This window comes from Labrus bergylta, chromosome 19 (genome assembly GCF_963930695.1).
Source record: "Labrus bergylta chromosome 19, fLabBer1.1, whole genome shotgun sequence".
Classification (NCBI taxonomy): Eukaryota; Metazoa; Chordata; class Actinopteri; order Labriformes; family Labridae; genus Labrus; species Labrus bergylta.
The window spans coordinates 1,329,653-1,352,348 of NC_089213.1; the positions used below are offsets into that span (position 1 = coordinate 1,329,653).

Here is a 22,696-nt window from a genome sequence, read left to right on the forward strand (position 1 = left end):
GGGGATGTGATGTACGCAGGCAAAAGAAGTCCAATGTCCATGCAGGAGATCTGCCGTTTTTTGTTGGTTTATTTGGTTCAAAAGAAAGCAAACAAAAGAACAAAGAAAACCATGGCTCCTGCTGCCTCTCCTGCGCTGGTGAAAAAACCATCGGCCACCCAGGTGCATGCTGGTCCTCTACCTGCCTCTGGTGCCCACAGTGTTACCCAAACACCTAACAAAAAAATACTAATGCAAAACTAAATTTACTAAACAAACAACTAGCAAAAGAAAATATTACCCAAAATCTATTCTAAATAAAGAAAACGTGTTGAATAATTAAATAAAACAACACCACCCAAATATTAGTGAACTAAATACAAAAACTAATTCTAACAACAATTAAATAGCTCCAACACTGCTCTTCTGAAAAGCGTCTCGAGGTTACACCTGTGAATGAATTGGCGCTATCCAAACAAAGATTGGTCGATATGTGTAGCGCAGGTGGGTGATGACAAATCTATTTTACTGATATTTGTTGTTTTGGTTTACCACGTTACCTTAATCCATCTGGTTCCTCTCAATGTCTGTTTCTTTCTCTATGTGGTTGTCATAGCAGCAAAGACACACACAGGTCAAATCCTCCACTCTTGGAAAAGTCTACTGTGTCATTTTTTAAAATACTTGTTTTCTCACATATGTATGTGGCCTGATAGCGAGTTTTATTTTCTGGGTTTTGAGAAAGAACGTTTGTCGTTGTTTGTATTTCAGAGATTTATGTGAAACATGTTGGATGTTCTGTTGAGAAGTGGGTTTGTTTGTTTGGATATTTTGTTGTCTTGTACCTGTTTGTGTGTTTGAGATCACCTTTCAGAAATGAGTCTTTGACGGCTGGAAATTTATCACAATTTCAAGCTTCCAATCGTCACACAAGGTTTTGTCGTTTGACCACATAGTTCTCATATTTCTGAGTCTTGTGTTTCTAAAAGAAAGAATCTTTGTCGCTGTGTTTTTGTTGTTGTTGTTTAGAAATAGGTATACTTAAGTTTGAATGCCTTCACGTATCCTTAAAGGAAAGTTAAGACAGATTAACAGTACGTGACTCTTTGATGTTTGTTGGTTTCTCATTTGTCCACCTTAAATTTCAAGGCAGTATGATGTTTGTTTTGTAATATATTTAAATAGTAGACAAAGCAGGGTGTGCTAAAGAGTGTGACTAACTTTGATTGACATGTTGTTACTATGGCAACCTCTTAACCACGAGGTGTAGAAATGTGTCTTTGACCCCTGTGCACTCTGTGAACTGTTGTGCCCTGAACCAACGTGTGATGTCGGGGTGGCTATGTCCACTTATTTGATGAGTATGGAGAACACTTGCTGTGACTGGAAAACAGGTTTACATGGCGACCCACCTCCCACTCTTTACACACAGGTGCTGTCAAAGAATGACCCAGGTCTGATCAGCGGTGCGTGAATCTCCTACCTCACCTAGTTAATCGTTCTTGTATTTATTCTTTCCTGTTCACTGCTGACCTATCTTCAGAGGCGTGGGCGGTTAGCATGGGGCACAGGGGGTAACCCCAGCTGGATTCACTTTACACCGTGTGAGAGTGTGTGTTTGGGTTTGTGTGGGGGGGTCCATGCATGTGTATGACTATGCCTGTGTTGCAATGTTGTGTGTGTGTGTGTGTGTGTGTGTGTGTGTGTGTGTGTGTGTGTGTGTGTGTGTGTGTGTGTGTGTGTGTGTGTGTGTGTGTGTGTGTGTGTGTGTGAGCACAGTGTCCTGGCTGTGTGTCCAGCGCAGCCCCGGTAATGCTGAGACAGACGCTGAGCGGGTGGGTTTATTTTTGGGTCAGTGACAGTGTGTCAATGGCCGCAGATGCGTCGGAAAGGAAGGCTCTGAGATACAAGCAAACCCTGGTCAGTGTCTCATTCCTCTTCTGTCTCTCTCTCTGTCGCTCCTTCTGTCTTTTTTAAGCCCACTCGTCTCTCTCTCTTTACTGTTTCTGTCACCTCTGTTTTCTGCCTATATTCTCTTTTCTTGACTTACTCATGTTGCTTTCATGACGCACCTGCACTGGCAGTGTACACAGCATGTGCATGGATGAAGCCTGTCCAACTTCTCACCTATGTGCCTGTGAATGAGCCTCTTATTGTGTGTGTGTGTGTGTGTGTGTGTGTGTGTGTGCAAGCTGAGAAATGGTGAAGACCAATTAGCTGATGTATAACAACAGGGTCACGCAACAGGTGCTTAGACACTGTGCACCTCCTTCACCCCTGATCTTGGCGTGCACATGCACATGCACAAAACCTCCACGCACATACACACTTTGTGGCCGTCTTGCTTTTTCCCTCTTCGAGTGCCGGCCACCTGTTTGCTCCGCTCTCTGCGCCTTGTTACTTAGACCCTGATTGGTCTCAACACAAGCAGGAAAGAGTTCTCTGTTTGCATGATTGTATGTGTGAAAGTCTATGTGCAGTATGTGTCCTTGCATGTACAGCTGTGTGCATGTACAGATTGTGTGTGTGTGTGTGTGTGTGTGTGTGTGTGTGTGTGTGTGTGTGTGTGTGTTTGGCAGAAAGGAAACCTGATCATGTATTTGCTGTGGTGCTAATCCTCACCATTCATGTGGTTACATGTATCTTCTGGTACGAGCCCGGAGCATCTCCTCCATCGCTTCAGCTTGTTCTATTATAGAACCCTGATGTTCTCGCAGTTAATTGGGATGAACATTAAGAGAACACAAGGATGGAAACACTTTTAGTCTGTTATGCAATTTGATACAATAGCCCAGGAATAATCCCTTGTTATGAGTTGAGACTGTTTATATTGAACATGTGCCAAGCACAAGCATTGTCAGTAGCATGCTTTCAACCAGCCAGAGGCAAAATGGAAAAGAGATCGCTTTTGAATCTTCCAGTTTGTATTGGATATTTTTTAATGTTCTGTTTCCTTTTGAGTTTTTATCCTCCAGATAAAAATCTAATGTTGAATGATACCTAACCCTAGTTTTCAATATTTCTTTACACAATTTGCATACCATGATAAAAGTAGAGCGTAGAAGTGTTTGTGCAGCTCACTCTGTTTCTCCCATTGGTCTCTGTTAAACTGGGTGTATGAATTATTTTAGCGGCTCCTTTTTGTTCATCACAAACTTCTGACAAAGCCGACAGGATGGTGATGTGTTTGAGGCTGCGTCACTTCCTGACTGCTGAGGAGCCTTTTGTGACTCAGTTTCCTCACTTTTATTAACGCTGGCATGTGGTGCCATGTTGACACTAACTTATGCTGAACAGTACTTTCACAACACTTTAGCAAGGTTTACCCTCCACAAAAATACAGCTACATCATCAGTGAATGAAAGTGACTTAGTTATAAATCTAAGTAAAAGATTCACAGTGATAGAGCTCAGCTGAATATGTAGTTGAGACTGGAGGACGGACTCACGGCTAAGGGGCCATTAATCAGAATTACAGATTACTTTGGACAACATTTCAGATCAGTTCCAATTGTTGAATTGTTTTCATATATGATCGTTCTACTTTCAAATGTTTAAATAAAGCTGTGTGGCCTCTCCTGCAGCCCTGCACAACGGGAGAATATTTGAAGCTTCTTTAAAGAAACTAGTCTGGATTTCTCCGTCTGGTTGTGTTCATTTTAGAAATACAGACCTCCTGAAACATCTTAGTAACTACATTTCAAAGTGTCTGTGGTGCTGACTGGCGAGTATGTGAGGACTTGTGATCATGTTGACCTATGGAGTTTAATGGTCGTTGAAACCTTATGCCTGAGAGTGGACCAGGAAGTGCAAAGTCATCCGACCTGTGTGTGGGCCTAAGTGTGTGCGTGTGTGTGTGGTAACCCTTATTTTGTGTCACTGTCTTTGTGTTTTGGAAGTATATTGTGCGTTGTGTCTCATCATTAAAGGTCCTTTTTAAATCCGGTTTGTCGGCCCACAGACCAGATTACATTCGAACCATTAAAACGACGGAAGAACAAAAAATGAGCACTAATGCAATCCTGTAAACACACGGCCCAGGAGTCATTCAAAGAATGCGTGGAGTTAAACCCTCCTCTATTTTAGAAGACCTTCATATGCATTAGGTTTGACTTCAGATGACAGCTTATAACGGCATGCGCTCACATTCAGCCGTACACATGTGTCTCTGCATGGAGGTATTTGGACATCAAAGAGCTGACAAATGACGTTCAAAGTGACTTCATGCGCACAATGTGATATGATCCAGATTGGAAAAAAGATCAACACCATATCACCCTCACTACGTCGTCAATAGATATCTTGCAATATCTCTCAAAGCAGAGAGCATTCAGCTGATTTATACTGCTGACATCTTTTCAGTGACGTCACACAAGAGTTTGGAGCATTTCATCTGAATGTAGCAAAGCAGGAAAAAAACTCATTATGTGCATTTCTGTCCTCTGCTGTTATGTGGAGTTCATTCTGTCAGCTGATTCTGCTGTCAGACAGAATTTAAAGGGGACATATGATGATGTTTTTCAACATATATTTGGGTAACCTGAGTGTCTGTTGACCCACAAAATGTGAAATGAACCCATCCAGTCCTTTGTTTGTGGTCTGCAGAAGTCTTACAACACAGAGAAAAATGCTCCTTTTCAAATTTACTCTCTGGTAAAATAAAAGTAATGAATTCATTTTTAATACGCACCCCAGATGGTTTAGATAAATGTGGAAACTCTGATGTTTTAGTTGGTTTTTATAATTTAATTAGGATATTAAGATGTAATAATCCTCAATGTGCTCAGTGCTGCTTCTCAGCATGTCGCAGTAAAAACCTGATGAGTCAAAGTAAGTTTGTCATTTTACTGAAACCAGCCACGTCAGGGCCCTTTGCTCTACCCTGGACGGAAAGAGAGAGAGAGAGAGAGAGATTGTTGATGCATGTGAACCGAGGAGCAAACGCTCCATGAAAACAAAGGTCATTTAATCCTGATGTAAATCTGAAGGTAACAACCTCCAGGTAAACCACTGAAGTTAATGAGCAGCGTCTCTCAGGTAACGGAGACAAACTGAGGGACAGCTGTGTCGTGTGAACGATCATCGGCAGGTTGAAGAGGCCTCGTTATAATATCCCCTTCTCATTTTACCCAGACAGATGTGATGTGATGAATGAAGGTCGTTTAGTGATTTCTTCAGACATTAAGTTAAACATGTCTGTGTGGCTCTTTGGGGAAACCTATTCATGCTTCCATTCATCCTTTCCTTCACTTTTATTTGAACCAACACTGAAGCTTCCTCTATTTGATGTGTGTGTGTTCAAGGCTACACTTACAGAAAAACATCTATATGTGTGTCTAGCCTTGAATGGCAGAAAAATATAATTAAATAAATTAATCGATGATGATGATGGACTGTGCTCCCCTCTTTAACGCTCTCTCGCCGTCACATCCTCAGACATTATTCAGGAAGTGCGTGCTGAATGGTTTCGGGGAGTGGTTTAAGAGGGAAGCACGCGGCACGTTGACATCAACAGGACGACTTGATGAAAAGATTATTTCTGATATTTTCCTGTCAGACTATTCAGAAAACATGATGAAAATATATCTGATATGTTTGGTTCATGTTGTAGATCTGATGGGACACCAGAGGAGCACAAGTTTTTTTTTTTGTCCTATGATTATATATATATGTGTGTGTGTGTTCTTTTACCTTGAAGTGGACTATTTCTGGCTGCTTGTCACTTTACAGCTTTTCATGTGTCAAGCCATTTCTTAGTGGGCTGTGTTCCTTCCCGGGGGTTTTGCTCTCAAACTGAACATCCTCTGGGTGTAATATGTGCAGATCCAATCAGCCGTTTGAGTCGTTTTTTTCCGTTTATAGATCGCCTCTTTTAGTCCAAGAGGGACTTGAGGACAACTGAAAGGAAAGAGAGAGTGGGAAGACTGTGGAATATGATGAGGCTCTGAAAGGTACACTGATGGTGAGAGAGAGAGGAAGAGAGGTGTGGGAAGTGTAATGAGGAATATTGGATCGCACTGGTGCTAAATTTAGCGCAGAGTTGTGTTTCAACAGGAGAGAGCGGGGGGGGGGGGAGAGAAAGAGCGGGTAAGGAGGGGGGCACTGAAGGAAGGAGGTACAAGTGATTAGTGCAGAGTAGAGTTTCACCGGTGGAGAGGGAAAACAGGAAGGAGAGGTAGAGTGAGGTAATGGAGGGAGGATAGATTTCTGACAACATAACATACTCTGTGGCTGCCATGTTGGAGGTCCTCCTATTCTGGGCGGATAAGTAGTGAAAAGCTGTTTTCATATCTAAACATGTAACTGAGACGTGTCGCCCTGAACAGGTTGGTTTTTCTTATTATTATGAACTCTTTTCCCCCCGGAGTCAACCTGGAGAGGATGCGTCAAAGACACGGCCTCTTTTGGGACCTGCTCTGCTGACTGAGCTTAACAAGCGCCCCTGTAGTTCTTATTTAATATAAATATAATTATATCAGTTCCCTGTACCTCACACTGCCTGGGGTCATATTATCCTCCATCAAGCCTCTCTGCTTCTGTCTCAGTGACGGACGAGTGTCCTGTCTGTGGTACACTTAGCAATGATCACAGTAAAAGTTTTCATGGAGGCAGCAACACCTTGGATTCCTGTTAGGATGCTGAATTCACCTACACCTTTTCATTCATTCAACCTTTATTTATACTCGAAAGATCACTGAGGGGCAACCCTCATTTACAATGACATCGAGTCATTACAGAAATAACTAGAAAACAGACATTAAATCAAAAAGAAAAACAAGAGACAGATAATATAAGACTTCTAAAATCAGTCTAAAAAAGGCTAAAATGTACTAAGATAACTAAGCGAGTACAAAACTGCAATAAATAAACACACTGATGTAAAACAGTTACAAACAGAGGTTGAGAGGCTTAAAATCAGGTTTCTGAGATGCCCAAAAGGTAAAAGGACACAGTAACACATGTTAGGGCCAGGACGACTTCGCCCTGATAGCCCTCATGGAGTGTTTGCCAACATGGAGGTAAAGTTCACATTCTGTCATGACATTTAGCCTGAATGAGACGCATCAGTTTGACCCTCTCAAAATGTTGGACTAAAGAAATCTGTACACTGCAGAAGTATTTATTATTATTCTCTGGAAGAGCTACATAAAAACATGTTTCATTATAAATAGGGGTGGGCATTTTCAGTACTTTTAATATGAAGAACTCTCTTTACCTAATGAACAGTTTCCTGCATTAGAGCCGTCCACATGTCTGTGTTAACACCTCCGGACACCTTTTTCAATCTCAAAGCTACGTTTTGTTGGCTACTATTGCAGCTTGTTCTACGGCTCCACAAACACGTCAGTGCGCCTTCTCCACAACACTTAACGGGAGAATATCTCCAGTCACCGTTTGTCATTATGAGCAGGCTAATCCTCTCCACCCGGATATCTAGTGATGACAGGAGCAGTGGAGTTGGCCGATTAGCCTCCATATAAGGAGGAAGGGCCTTAATACTTTATTTCACTCTCATTGTTTTTATACAGGCCTGACAGGAAAAGCATCACATGGGGTGTGAAGAAGAATCAGTTTGGTTATCACAGGCGTGGTGTTGACAGTGTCATGTATCCGTCTGGTAATATTTTATGGTAAGGTGATAGTCGACCTCTTTTCAGTGCAGTTGTGTGTGTGTGTGTGTGTGTGCTTTGTGTGTAATGTCCTTGCAGCATTTACACCCCCCCCCCCTTCCTGAGAACTCAGGGAGTATTGTTTTTAAAAGTTCAATAAACTTTTATTAAGTTCTCTCTCATAAATGAAAACTGTTCTCTCTGTAGTCAGGACAATGTTTTGTGTTTAACATTAAAGCATCATCACGTCCCGCCTAATTCAGACATCTAAGGCGGCCATTGTTTAAGGCCGTGGCGTGTGCGTTGGCATTCAGTGACAGCACGTTGTGTATAATGGAGATCGAGTTTCGCATCACCTTATGTGCTCACATAAATGTGTGAGTGGAAATGTGTGTGTGCGTGTGTGTAAATCCATCCATCCATCACTCCCATCTGTCCATGAACAAACTAAATTAGAAGCTGATGAAAGGTTACAGCTCGGCCGTTCAAAGTGTCCACACCAGACACTACTTACCACCCTGTCACTTGTATTCCTGGAGCTGCATTGTGTGCTGCTGATGTACAAACAATACACACGGCCCCTCCTTTTATATTTGTGCTGCAGAGTGTACCGGTTTTTAAAAACATTTTAAAGGTTTAATAATGGGCTTTTTTTGTTGTTGCCTTTATTAAGATATGTAGTTAAGAAGCGAGGAGAGCGAGAATGGGGAATGACATTTGTTAAAGGAGTCAAAGGTCGGTCAACGGTGGTCATAGCGACCATAGGTTGCTGCATGTCGAAACCCCCCCAGTTGGATGGCTAACTTATGTTTATTTAAAAAAAAAAAATCACTCATGATATGTAATGTGGCCTGTGTCAAAAAAAAAGTTCATCCTTTGGAACAACGCTGCGCTCTAAACGTCGCTTCATCCATCAATGACTAATCAAAATCAAGAAGGGGCGGGACTTCTGATATCAGCTTTGTCAACAACAATGACAGAGGAGACACTAATCCGACTCGCCTTTTTCAAGGGAGCAGTTTCCAGGTATGAAGCTGCTGCTGCTGACAGCGAAGAGGAAGGTGGAGGTTAACTTCAGTCAATACGCTCCGTTGAGGAGGCGTGCTCTGAAACGGACGTTGTGAGCGCTGACACTGACATCGCCTACAACAGTGTTAGTGGACGACACAGGCCCTTAGTGCTGCTAGTGTCTCAAAACTCAAAATTAAGCTGCTGATCATCAGAGATCTGTGACTCTTCCACTCTTTAGCCGATAAATTATGTCTGAGGCGGCTCCAGAACAGTCTGCGTCTTTACACCGCTGTGACTTATATTCCAGATTTGACCTACAGAAAGATGAGCGGGAAGCACATGAGATCTCTTTGGGTTGAAAGAACAGGATGGAACAAATGCTCGAGGCCATCCTCTACAGAAAGAGATATTTGTGACGGTGACAGAATGAACCAGAGAAGAGAATTAATCTCTTCCCCCGGGTCGCCCAGGCAATTTTCATGGAGTCTGTCCAGACAGGAGGTGATAAATCTGGAGGCAGAGCCCGTGTTTCCGCTTCCATTAGAGCTGTTTGGGTCAACACGTGGTTTCTTCTTCTATTTATAAAATGGACTCATTTCTGTCAGGGTGCCAAACAGAGAGTACTCTCACACTCTGCATTCCCATATGCCCAGGGACTACCTGGACGTGTTTATTTCTGACATTTGTATACCTCAGAACGTGTTGTCAATCTTCTGGTAGCAGTTATTTGTCATGCTGCATGAATCATATGGGTGCATGTCAGTTGCAACTTTGAGTAGTTCTCCAAAACTCACAACTGCATGTTAGTTAACCGGGCTTGGACGATATGATTTGGTTCTGATTTATCACTACTCTTTGGTGCACAACTATTAATGCAGCTCCGCCGTCTTAAGACATTCATATCGACTGTGCAACAATGCGATATTGGTGTCCAGGTCTGAATTCACATTTCATTACAGCGCAGCAAAAGCTTGGAAAAGAACAGCACTGCAGGAGCTCCACATACACACACAGTCAGATATGCACTAACACACAGCCCTGCTCTCTGATCCACTGATCTCATCTCGCCCCCGTCACACCTCTGTTACTACCTCCGAACATGGCACAGAGGTGGGATCACTTAGTCCCCGCATTATGTCTCCGTCATATTGAAGGTGAAACGCCACAGGGGCGTAAACATCACGCTTTGTAACAGCAGTCTAAATATGACTTATTATGCAAACTGGACTTTTAAGAAAACAAGATATGCACCATCTGTTATTTCTTCCTTCACGTCGGCTCTTCTGTAAACGGATATGATGTCATGATTGTTTATCCCCTTAAATATATATTGTGTTAAAGTCTTTATTTGTGATTTTTCACACTTAAATGTAGAAATCAAGTATCTCCTCTGAAAATAACTCTGTGAGTCATGACTGTCTACAGTGGGTGTAACACCCGAGTCCCACTGTCTGTGATGTTTTCAGAGTTTTCAGAGTCCTATCTTCACTTTGTTTACATCGCCCGGACGGCCGGCTGACTCCTCCCCTCGTGTATAAAAGTTGTTTAATTGAGGGACTAGAGAAAAGAAGAATAACATACTGTACTCACTGCTTAACTGTGTTTCTAGATCACGCTCATTTCAGGTCAATTTACATGCAGTGTGAAGATACCAGCATAATAAAGATCACTAGCATTAGCATGCTAACACAACAATGCAGCGCGAGTTGTTTTGGTTTCATGCTGGAGCTCAAGGGCGACATCTGCTGGATCAAAACATCACATATAAAGCCTTTAACCTGTCTAATTAAGTCCTGATACTTATGTGAATAGATTGTGTTTCCCAGCCCCTGATAGTTAATGTAGTTTTATCTGTGATTACACAACAGCAGGGGAGCTGTGTGCAGGAGTTTTTAAATTAAAAGCATCATTTTATTTTGAAACCATCTATGCCGACGTTGTACTGATTGACAGCTGCTGTTTCCCGTGTTTGTGAAACAGGCTCTAATCAACAGATGATCATATGATTAGTTCTCCTCTGTCCTCACTGATTGATGAGTTTATGTACTGATTTAATTGACAGCTCTATGGGGAGTACCAAGAGCACCAAGGAGGCTCGGGCAGACGGGAGGCCACACGCCTGCTGACAGAGAGACAGATCAAAAAACATGGCAATCATCCCCGCAGCCACGGGAGGACACGGCATGGCCGCCGTGGTCATGGACAAAACGGATACCACGGTCGGCACAGCTTTTACAGCAAACAGAGGAACAGGCGCCAATCCAACATGGAGGCGGAGCCTGCTGAGGAGCTTACAGCCGAACCTGACATCACATCCTCTATAAAGAAGAAACGCTCCTACTCCAAATGTAGAGGTGAGCAAGATAAGATAAGATAATCCGTTATTTATCCCACAACGGGGAAATGTACAGTGTTACAGCAGCAAAGAGCAAAGATTGCAGACAAAAAGTGAACACAATCCTGCAGGAAAAGGAAATTAGAGATGAACACTGCAGACTGCTGCGTGACTTCTTCATGTTTTTTTATTCTCTGTCAGACTGCATCGCACGGGTCCAGAGATTCCTTGTGACCAGGTTGGGAGAGGACTGGATCTTCCTAGTTCTGCTGGGCATCACAATGGCGCTGGTCAGCTGGAGTATGGACTATGCCAGCGCAAAGAGCCTGCAAGGTAGGACTGCAGAGCCCACAATGCATTGCAGAGAGCCATTAGGGAAAAGGAAGCTTTCTGTCTTCCTCCTGCACTTCCTGTTCTCCGTCTGTCTCTCTTTATTTCATCATTCTTTAGCATTTCCTTTTTTCTTTTGTTTTCTTTCCTCCTCCCATCGTCCTTCAGCCTATAAATGGATCTATGGGGAGCTGAAGGGGAACATCCCCCTGCAGTACCTGGCATGGGTTTCATACCCTCTGATCTTCATCCTGTTCTCCTCCCTCTTCTGTCACCTGGTCGCTCCTCAAGCTATCGGTCTGTGCCCCGTAATGTTCATGCTTCTTCCTGTGTTCTCTTATTTTCTGTGCTTTTTTTGTCCCAGTAGATTTAATCCAGGCAGACTGGACAGACTACTTGTATGAAAGCCAGGATCCCCTTTGGGTTTTTAGGGTCATGGAGTTCATTTAGAAAAACTAAAAGAAAGTCTCTGTTAACTCTGAGGAACTCATGGAATAAACTCATAGACCAACAAATTACAAAAATATTGTTCTCCTCAGCTCAGCTAATCAGTGAAATCAGATCCTTTAACATTTGATTGGCTGAAACCCTGCAGAGCCTGAACTCCCCAGGGTGCATCATTACTTCCCTCAGCTTCATGAGGAAAGAAAATCATTGGCTTCACATTTTGTCAAATCTATATTCTACATGATATGAATACTTGTGAATAAGCAACAACAGATTTCAAAAGGTGCAGTTTGATATTTTAGGTTGTGTAGTGCTTCCTGCTCCATCCCTGCCTCTCTTCTGAACAATGTGTTCCACCTTCTGTCTTAGGTTCTGGCATCCCAGAGTTAAAAACCATCCTGAGAGGAGTGGTGCTAAAGGAATATTTAACTCTCAAGGCCTTTGTTGCCAAAGTCATCGGTCTGACTGCTGCCCTGGGCAGCGGGATGCCAGTCGGCAAAGAGGTGGGTGACCCTCGATGAGACTGGGCCTTCTGGATTGTATAGGTATCAGTTAATAGGCTCATTCTGACCAATCACTGACGAGCTCTTCTCCTCCACTCAGGGCCCGTTTGTTCACATTGCCAGTATCTGTGCAGCAGTTCTCAGCAGGTTCATGTCCTTCTTTTCAGGAGTTCATCAGGTAAGCTGATGTCAGGAAACCTTTTCATTTACATCTTAACAAACTTTGTAAAACAAAAAAAAAGAAAAGTATACTGCATGAGATATTCCTCATCTATATGTTGTTTCCTCCTCCTCTCTGGATCAGTAGAATCCATACTGTTACACAGACATCCTGACAGTGGGCTGTGCTGTAGGTGTGGGCTGCTGCTTTGGAACTCCACTTGGAGGTAAACAACGTTTTCCCATCTTCTTCTCCCCCCACAGAATAAAAGGTTTAGTGACTGAAGTATTTCAGCCTTTAACCAGAAGCTGGATATTTGACAGAAAGTTGATCTGATGGTTAGTTCTTAGAGTGTTTGACTTCCTGTTCGTTGTCTCTCTCTGTTCACCAGGCGTGCTCTTCAGCATAGAGGTCACATCCACCTACTTTGCTGTGAGAAACTACTGGAGAGGATACTTCGCTGCCACATTCAGTGCCTTCATTTTCAGAGTTTTATCTGTGTTCAACAAAGATGCAGGTACGGAAGGAAAAATAATTATTTGATTATGATGACAGCTTTGCAGATGTTTTTCTTATTATATGTGAGGTTAATGTGAAACTTTGTCTTCACCCATAAACTGTCAGATGTTTTTAGTAACGCTGGCTTGATGAAGTCACTGCAGGCACGTCATGCATTCTCCACTAGATGGCGTCCTCTACCATGCAGCTGCAGGATATTCTCATGCATGACTTAGATTACCAATGAAGACAATAACCGCTGCTCATTTTATTCTGCTAACGTCTTTAAACCTTGAAACACAAAGAAGGGAAGTTGTGAAAAATACCTGAATGATGTAAAACCTGTTTCCCTCGTCCTGTAGGATCCACCCTGCAGATGAAAGTCGATATTAGTAGTTTTGATTTTGAAATGTTAAGCATCACCAGGATCTGTAGATCATTATATAACGATGTTAAAAAACCCTTTAACCTCTTCCTGTTGTCTTCCAGTAACCATCACTGCTCTGTTCAGGACAAACTTTCGCATGGACTTCCCCTTTGACCTGCAGGAGCTGCCGGCTTTCGCCATCATCGGGTGAGCGACTGGAAGATTGAGAGAAAGACGTTTACTGCATGACGGCATTTTCATTTGTGTGCAAAATGAATGGCAATGACATTAGTATCACATTATGAACATTCACAATGAATATATCGCAGAAGTCTGAATTTATCTCAATAAATGAGAAAACTATTATTTTGAGTGAGAAATAGGATCATCAGAGCCTCAGTCAACTTCCAGTCGAGCATGAGGATCATTCCAGTCTAACTATATGGGGGCGCTCAATGTCTGACTTCACATAGATCTGTCTGTTTCCTTCAAATAACTCATGACTCATAGCCTCTCTTGGTTAATCCCTCCTACTTAAATCACCCTGAAGTATTGACAGAAGCAGCATATATATATTTTGAGAATTTGATTAGCTAATATAAATGTCAGTCACTGGAACAGTCGCGTACAATTGTCCGTCAGAACAGGGGGCGGCACCTCCTTTCAACTCACGCTCTCATTGGCTGTTAAAGGCTTCACATCGTTGTTGTAATACTGATGATTAAAACATGTTTTTCTAACAAAGTGCAGGCCTGACTCTCAACATGTTCTGTGAATGTTACTAACAGTGACTTTGCAACACGTTTAGTTCCTTCTCTCATCTGATGTTTTCAGTGCTGCTTACCGCACGTTGTCTCTTATCTCGGTGTAAACAAACCGCGGCGTACAAATAAAAAAGATGAATCCCTCGACTCATGCAGAGTGAAACTGTTTTTGCAGAATCTGCTGCGGGTTCCTCGGCGCCTTCTTCGTCTATCTCAACAGACAAGTGGTGCTGTTCATGAGACGACCCAACGCCATGACCCGCTTCCTCACCAAATAGTGAGTCTGTCTTTGTCTTCACTTTAGTGTTAGCTGCAGGCTGTTAAAGGGCTGCCTGGCTGAAGTCGGCCATTTTGAATCACCAGTCGAGGAGACTCTGAGTCAACATCACTTTCATCAATCTGATGTCTGCACTTTTTTTTTTGTTTCTTCCTCTCCTCGCAGCCGGCTCGTCTTTCCTGCTGTGGTCACTCTCGTCATCGCCACCTTGACCTTCCCACCAGGGTTTGGACAGTTCATGGCGGGCGAGGTCAGAGTTCATGTCTTGTTATCCTTCCTGTCCCTCATGTAAACAAAGAAGACTACAGGCCATGTGCATCTGTTTGTACCTGCATGCTCACAGCTTTTATACAGCTCAGGTAAACACCAGCAGCACAGAAACAGGAAGTGGCCCGAGTCAACATGTTTTTAAAAAACAAACAAACACAGATCTGTGTGTAGAAGAAGCTTCCAAAGCAACAAGGAAGACGGTGTGGCGTCCGAAATCCATCGACAAGTCTAACAAGAGAGCTGCCTCTTTAAGACGTGTTTGCTAAAAGCCTCATCACAGACCACATGTGATGAATATTAGCCTGCCTGATGCTGCTTCACAGGATGTTTGGCAAAAACATTTTCCAACTGCGACCTCTCGGCGCCGCAGGGAGCCACTGAACATTTGAACATTTGAGGGACAAACAGCTTTGAAGTGACAGTGGCATTAATGTGCCGGGATGAATTCACTTATGTGTGTAAGAAGCTCAAAGGAATTCATGTTGTTCAAATCCAGTCCTGCACAGTTTGCCCAAAGCCACGTTCATGTGTGTGTGTTTGGTAAAGTGGGACAGCAGGTTACATAAAGTGGGACGCCTTGATGTTTTTAATAGTTTGGATTCACATTCAGGATGTGAGCTGTGTTACTTAACGTTAATATGAGGCCGTCTCGGTTTAAAGCTGATGTCTCTACATGACCTTAAAGAGGAGATGCACGTTTTCTTTAATGCCTGTCACTGCTGGGAGGAGTCTGAGTCACAAAACCAGAAGAGCCTTTGTTTACATTCCCCTGGTAGAGTTAGTGAGTGGGAGGTTAGCCACTTATAGTTCAGTATTAAGAGTTTAGGGTTAGGGTTAAGGCAGCTTTGTACTATATCTAAGAACTTCAACTTTAAAAACTAAGGTTGTCAAAACGTTCAACACTTTGATCATTTTTGATTCCACATTTTTTTGAAACCAACAAATTTGTAGGAAAGCCTCCAAAATCATCAGAACATGAAGGTTCCTCACAGCTGCTTCCTGTGAGACCAAACAGAACATACCGTGAAGCCCGGTGTATAAGACGCACTTCCAATACTTTTCATCTAAAAAGTTGGCTCCGTCTCAAACACTGGTGGGACAAATATACCAGTATAAAATTCTGACACATGCGCCGTCATTACCGCGGATACAGCCGCCACCATCACACACTGCTCACCACCTGACATGATAAATAATAATCTGTAGCTATTAGGAGAGCAAACTCCACAAAGTGAAAACAGACTGACCTAAAAGAGAGACACAGCTGCACAGAAACTGAACAATGTAGATTTCACTGAACATGATAGAAATCATGACGCAGGACGACAGTTTAAACTTTCTCTCTGTTAGAGACCTTCAAAAACAGAGTTCGTCTTACATACCTGTGCGTCTTATATTCTGGATTTTACGGTACATATACTGAACACCATCACAATGTTCATACTGCATCTGCGGCCTCGCTGTGAAGTCATTGTTGGTATTTCTACAAGAACAGAAGCTTCACGCCTGCAGTCGTCTGTGCTGTCGGAGTCTTCAGGTGGAGCTCAGACCGCCACGTTTGAAAACACCCAGAGCTGAGAGCTAATCATGTGTTTCACACACGCTCAAAATAAACCACTTAGTGTGAACAAGGTGTGTGTTTTAAAATCCTTCTGTGGGTACACGCGTATCCGTCTGTGTGCAGTCAGCAACACTTGAACATGTTTCTTCTTCTTTGTGCCCTCGGTGTGTAGAAATTCTCACACTCACAGTCTCACTATAACAAACCTGAGGCATTCTTAAAGAGAGCAGGCAGAGGACTTATATCTACATTTACATCATTTCACTTTAGGTTCATAAAAACATGTGTAGAAAGGTTCATTCCCCCATTAAAAGGGTTCATGTTGCTTTTGGGAGAATTAAATCCTTCCAATCCAACTTGATGACACAGTGTTCAGAAGAAGCAGCAGCAGCAGTGAGAGGAGATTAACTGCTAGGTGGAGTGTGAACCAGACGTGAACCCGCTACTTCAAAAAACGGTGCAGGAAAGCCTATTATTACATCCTGCTCCGTCTGTACCAACAGCAGTCTGTCACAGCGCTCATCTTCAACTCTTCACTCACACACTGAGCCGTGGATTTCAGATTTCAGGGTTTTCTATTCAACATCAGCTCCAAATGAATGTATAAAAAATATAGAATTTCAAAATGATGTATGTGCTGCGGAGATGTTTTGCAGATGTTTTGCAGCGTGTGCCTGTGAGCAGATTCAGAAGCATCTAGGAGCATGAAGGAGCAAAAAGTGAATTAGTCATTCATGAGTCATCTAAAGAGAATGAGTCATTGGACCGGGCCACACGTACCCGTCTGCCTGCAGATTTCTGGATGACTCTCTGCCTGTTTATCTCATTCACTTCTTCCTCCCTTCATTTTTTTTTTGCCCTCCAATTTTCTGCGTTATTCCCTTTCTCTTTTCTTCCACTATCAGTCGTTAACCTTCATTCACTCTCCTCCTTATCTCTTTTATATCACCTCTCTCCTTTTTATCTTTCTCATTATCCTAAATTTCTCCTCACCTCCTCCTGTCACACGTTCATATCCTGCTTAAAGACCTGTGTCCACTAACGCTGGCAGCAACCCACCACCTCGCTTCAGTCTGCCTCTACTGTCACTAGGTTTTAATTTAAGGACATTTTCACTAAGAAAACATAAATACAGTGTAAAGGAATGGACTTTGTCATTGTAGTTGACGGGGTTGATATCAGATATAATGCCCCGTCTTGATTCTGATGAGTGTGGTGGTGTTCCAAAAGTTGAATCATTTTCAACCGAGAGCGCTATGATCAGAAAAACAGATGACGCCCGGGGGCCTCTGTGCGTTAAGGACGCTGAGTCCTGAAACGCTGAACGACATCGGGTTTTGTACAGAAAATTGGCGCTGCCACTCGTTAGTGGAGACAGGCCTTGTTCTTCTTTTCCCCATCCTTCTTGTCCTCCCCCGTCTCCTACTTCTCTGTCTCCAGTTTCCTTCCTCACATCTTCTCCACTTCCTCCTCTAATCCTTTCTTCTCATCCTCCTCGTTTACCCACTTTACCTCTTTTCTCCCCCCTCTCTTCCTCTGTGATACTTCTGTTATCTCTTATTCTGTGATTATTTTCTCCTCCCTCTGCTTTTTACCTTTCTGTCATTCCCTCTCCCCCTCTTCTCCCCCCCTCTCCAGCTGATGCCCAGGGAGTGCATCAGCTCTCTGTTTGACAACTTCACATGGACAAAGATCTCCGGATCTCCTCCCCCGATCGGTCTGGGCCGCTCCATCGCCTGGGTGCACCCTGATGTCAGCGTCTTCATCGTCCTCCTCCTCTTCTTAATCATGAAGGTCTGTCGCTCTGTGTGTGTGTGTGTGTGTGTGTGTGTGTGTGTGTGTGTGTGATGGAATGTTTAGGTGCTTGTGTGTTGTTAACTGTGTGTCAGTGTTTCTTTGGATTATACATGTGTGTTTGTCTGTGTGGGTGTGGAAGTGTGAGACAGTTTGTGTGGGTGTGAAGCTGGCTCCACCTTGCGTCAGCATTTTCGTCATCCTCCTCTTCCTCGTCAGGGGCGTTTGTTGCAGGTCACTCATGTTGTGTGTTGGTGACAGGGACATCTGTGTGTGTGTGTGTGTGTGTGTGTGTGTGTGTGTGTGTCTTTGTCTTGCTCCTTTTCTTCCTGTCCAAGGTCAGCAGTCTGGGCAAGCTGCCAGCGGCTCGAGCCTTCTTGTGTTTTCTTGAAGCAGCTGCACACACACACACACACACACACACACACACACACACACACACACACACACACACACACACACACACACACACACACTGGAGAGTTACAGTTGTTATCTGTCTCTGTTGTTATTACAACATGTAGACAAATCTGTTTTCGGACTTGTTTGACTGTGAAATAGCAGAAAATGGACAAAACTATTCATCCTGTGAGTCACACAGGTGAACAAAGTGGATCTATCAGGATCTCCAGAGCGACCTGCACACACTCGTATACTCTTCCACTGATTTGTTAATGTAGTGCCTTTTCCTAAAATGATGATAACCAGCAAACTAAAGCTGTCAGATTGACATGAAATGTAATCAAAAGACAAATACATGTCTCTAAAAATCAAAGCTGTTTTGAAATCCACGCTTGATGTACTCGTGTTTGGACTCATGAGAGTCATTCCTGCTCTGCGTTTCTGTCAATCTCTCCTCCCACAGAGCTGCTCTTCATTTAGAAATGGTGTGACCAGAGATTCTGAGTTCAAGTGTTTAATGTATGAAAAACTCAAACAGACAAAGTCGGGTCTTTGAATACTCTTGAGACCTGACCCGCCTACTATCTGTTGGCTGCTGCAGAAAGCAGCACCGAGCTGTTGCTGCCTCCTGTTTGCTGAAAATCGAGGGCTCAAGCAGGGAACAGAGAGGAACTTTTACAGTGGATTACTTTCTCTGTAATCAAACTTTTTCCATTCACATGGAAGTTGAATGACACAAAGCTCTGTTCCTGCCAGTGTTTGCTTTTAGTCTCTCTCAAGATCTGTGTGTGTTCGGCCTCTGTGTCAGGATGTGAGTCTGTCCCTGGTTGAAGCTCTCATAAGTCTTGATTAATTGTGAGTTCCCTTTGATCTTGGAAGTAGGAAACTCCAATGCTGGTTTGATAGGTCATCAGGAACGCCCCCCCTGAAGTCAGAATTCCAACTTTGAAACTCTGAGCTGCTACGTGCATCAACAGTTCGGTTTAAGTTATAATTTATGTATTTATAAGCAGATTAGTCCAAGAGTAATGAAATCAATCACACCGAAAGTATTGTGCAGGTTCTATCTGTGGACATGTTGTTATGTTATTTTAGCTTGAAACTATCACGTCATGTGTTGATAACGTCAGGTATTAACTAACAATACAAAGGTGCTCCTGGAGGCGTCCATGTTGCTCGTCTGACTTGTAACTGGAACGCGGTTAACTCGGGTGTGACGTCATTCTGGGGGGAAATACAATCTGTCGTTCAACTTACATCTCCAAAAAACCTGAAACTGAAATCACTAACCTCCACCACAGGAGAGGGAATTTTAATGGACTCACATCTAGAATGGAAAACCAAGATGTGTTTACCGTCCATAGATTTATCTCCTCATCTCGAGATTTTAGTTTAACCGAAGAACAAACGAGGGTAGTGTTTTTCACCCCTTCACGCTTGGACTAATCCATGTTTCTGTTTTGGAGGTATGCTCAGTCAGTTTTTCTGCACCATCTGAAGTTAAATTGGGCAGAAATACAAAATAAATAAACTCGTCAACAGAACATTAGAGGCCGTCGCTCAGCGTCACACTCTGCATTAGTTCAGCTGGGTGTTTCTCAGCCGAGCAGAACGACTGCCTGCAGAGAAAACTCGATTCAACCAAAACTGAGAGCAGCTGGCTGGTAAAAGTCCTCTCACAACACACACACACACACACACACACACACACACACACACACACACGCTGTCTGGATCCTCCTCATGTCATGTTGCCTCTCTCTTCTTACCTCTGTCTCTGATTGGATGAGACTTTCTCTCTCTGACTGAATTAAAACTAAAGATCGTCTTATAAAGTGTTTGCTAGTTGGATATATTGTAGTGTAGCAAAAACAATAGCATGATAAATCTGTGAATATGTTCACCAGCTCTTCTGTTCAAATGTAGGCGCTCTTTAGCTCACTGTGTTTGTTTTGTCTTCTCACCTTGCTTTGACTCCGCCCGCTTTAAAACAGGAAGCTTTCTCAAGCTCTAAATCTTTACTTGTTTCCGCCATTTCTTGGTCACATTCTGACGCCCAACAAAAGAAGCCAATAGCCCCCTCTACTGGTTTCATGAAGAGTATCACAATATATATTCTGTCTTATTGATTTAAATTTGTTATTGATTCCCAATTAAGATTCAGGTATCATTGATCACTAGTCTGAGACGTTGTTCTTTGGCTCACCTGTCTGTAAGTTGCTTTCACTTGACGTAACATCTGTATTTAATCTAATTAAAACTATATTTCTCTGGGCGCCGATAGCCTAGTGGTTATGTTGCACCACGCCCCATGTATGGAGGTAATCACAGCGGTCGTGGGTTTGAATCTGACCTCTGCTTTTTCCTGCAAGTCATCCCCCCCCTCTCTCTCTCCTCCTAACATTTCCTGTCTCTCTCCAGCTGTCCTATACCCCCCACACCCCAAAAAAACAAATGTCTTACATATTTTCACACAGTGGTGCTGACTCTGAATCCGACTGTTCCTCTTGAGGATTTGTGACTGATTGAAGAGCTCGCTGAATGTGTGCGTTTCTGTCCCGATGAAGACGAGAGGAGACGACAGTGAGCTCGCTCCTCTTGTCATCAGGATGGCAGCCGTCCTGTGACTGACATGCTAATGAGCTTCTATCTTGTACCACAGTAATTAAGTCCTCAAACGAGGATGACAGATGATGTGTACAATGGTAATCCAGACTGTTAAAATGGTAATGTGGTGTTTTCTCCCGATCCCTTCCAATCAGAAGGAGGTAGCCCAGCATGTATTATCAGCTGAGCTATTTCTAAGTGAAACTCTGATGAATGCAGATATCTGTTTGGAGACAAACACTTTAAGTGACATTTGAACGTTCAGCATGAATTTGTGCTGCAGAGGAGTTTCCACATTTGATCTTTTCCCCCACGCCTCACGAGCCACTCGGTGCAGCTACAGCGCCGTCCTCTGGAGCAGCTGCTGATTAAGTGCCTTGCTCAAGGACACCCCGGGGTGATTCAATCCCCTCCCTCCCACACAGAAACACATTTCCAAGAATCTCCACTTCTCATCAAGCTGTGACGAAACAGATTTTGTTTTTCTTCCACTCAAATGCAAATTTAGACAAAACAAGGGTTTGGACGAGCGCCTCTACATCACAACACAGCGTCTTTGAGAGGATCTAATTAGTGTGTGGTCGTTAACCTCCAGAAACAAAATGTGAACAGCAGGTGGGCAGAGGAGCAGAGGTGAGCTCGTGATGCCTTGATTGAGTTGTTTAGCTCGTTAAGCTGAGAACAGAAACACAGATGAAGTTTAAACACAAAGTTCAACCTCATTAAAGGAAGACTTTTTGATCCAGTAGATGGCGCCCTTGAGCTCCAGCATGAAACCAAAACAAACTTTATGTTTGGCCACGCCTCCTCCATACTGAAGCCTCCGCTCTCCTCCAGAGACACACCTCCAACCCCTCTCCACTCACGTTCAGACAGAGGAGTTATAAACTGGAAAGCACCATCCAGGTCTTCACAACAGGGTCCTCCTCTCCTCTGTCGCCCCCCGGTGGTGGAACGAAACACCAAACTCCATTCCATCTGCAGAGTCCCTCTGCACCTTTAAGAAAAAGATAAAGACCCAGCTCTTTATGAACACGTACCACCTTAATGATGATGATGCTGATTGGATTTAAATTCTCATAAGAGGCTGGTGTGAGGCTGGCAGTGCACTTCCTGTCAGCACCTGTGTGTCTGATCAGACTTAAAGCTGTTTGTGTGCACGTTGTTTCCTCCTCTTGATCTTTGCCTGTGTTGTTCTTACTCTCTGATGTGTAAACAAAAGTGTCTTCTAAATGAGTTGTGGAATTATAGAGCTGTAAAAAAAAAAAAAAAACTTGTCTATATTTGGATTCTGTCCACAGCTGGTTTCTCACATCAGGTTTAAGAACATTTTAACTCAGTTTCTTTTGTCTGAATATTTTCCCACATTTGTTGTCTTGCAGTTCTGGATGTCTGCTGTGGCCACCGCCATGCCCATTCCATCCGGGGCCTTCATGCCTGTCTTCATACTGGGTGAGCAACGTAAAGAAGTGTTAAACTGACTATTTAAAATGGGCTGCAAGGTTGGGCAGTGATGCAAAAACATAATCTATAAATCCTCGTTTGCTCCGTCGTTCAGTTATTTTCTGACTTAGTCACACGTATGTTCATGAGAAATGAGTTTCTTGTTATTGTCATCAACATTTTAGAAATCGGTGTTTCTCTGCAGTTTGCAGTTCATCTGATGTTTATGCAGAGTGAAATGCTTTTTGGAGCGTGACCTTTACCAGTGCTTCACTTTAAAATATTCATCATTACAGCCGTAAACAACTTCAAATGAATAAGCTGGATCTGCCGGGTTAT

At 43.2% G+C, this 22,696-nt stretch overlaps 1 protein-coding gene across 1 annotated transcript in view; it reads left to right on the forward strand.

Moving 5' to 3' along the window:
* The first annotated feature begins 1,596 nt into the window (after positions 1–1,596).
* clcn1a (chloride channel, voltage-sensitive 1a) overlaps positions 1,597–22,696 on the forward strand; it is a 38,333-nt gene continuing 17,233 nt past the window's right edge. The window contains exons 1-13 of the mRNA XM_065948102.1: positions 1,597–1,899; positions 10,662–10,953; positions 11,136–11,267; positions 11,433–11,561; positions 12,081–12,214; positions 12,315–12,392; positions 12,522–12,600; positions 12,766–12,891; positions 13,362–13,446; positions 14,179–14,280; positions 14,446–14,530; positions 17,750–17,905; positions 22,297–22,366. Coding sequence (XP_065804174.1) covers positions 1,792–1,899; positions 10,662–10,953; positions 11,136–11,267; positions 11,433–11,561; positions 12,081–12,214; positions 12,315–12,392; positions 12,522–12,600; positions 12,766–12,891; positions 13,362–13,446; positions 14,179–14,280; positions 14,446–14,530; positions 17,750–17,905; positions 22,297–22,366 — 1,576 coding nt within the window. The 5' untranslated portion in view covers positions 1,597–1,791. The remainder of the gene's footprint in view (positions 1,900–10,661; positions 10,954–11,135; positions 11,268–11,432; positions 11,562–12,080; positions 12,215–12,314; positions 12,393–12,521; positions 12,601–12,765; positions 12,892–13,361; positions 13,447–14,178; positions 14,281–14,445; positions 14,531–17,749; positions 17,906–22,296; positions 22,367–22,696) is intronic.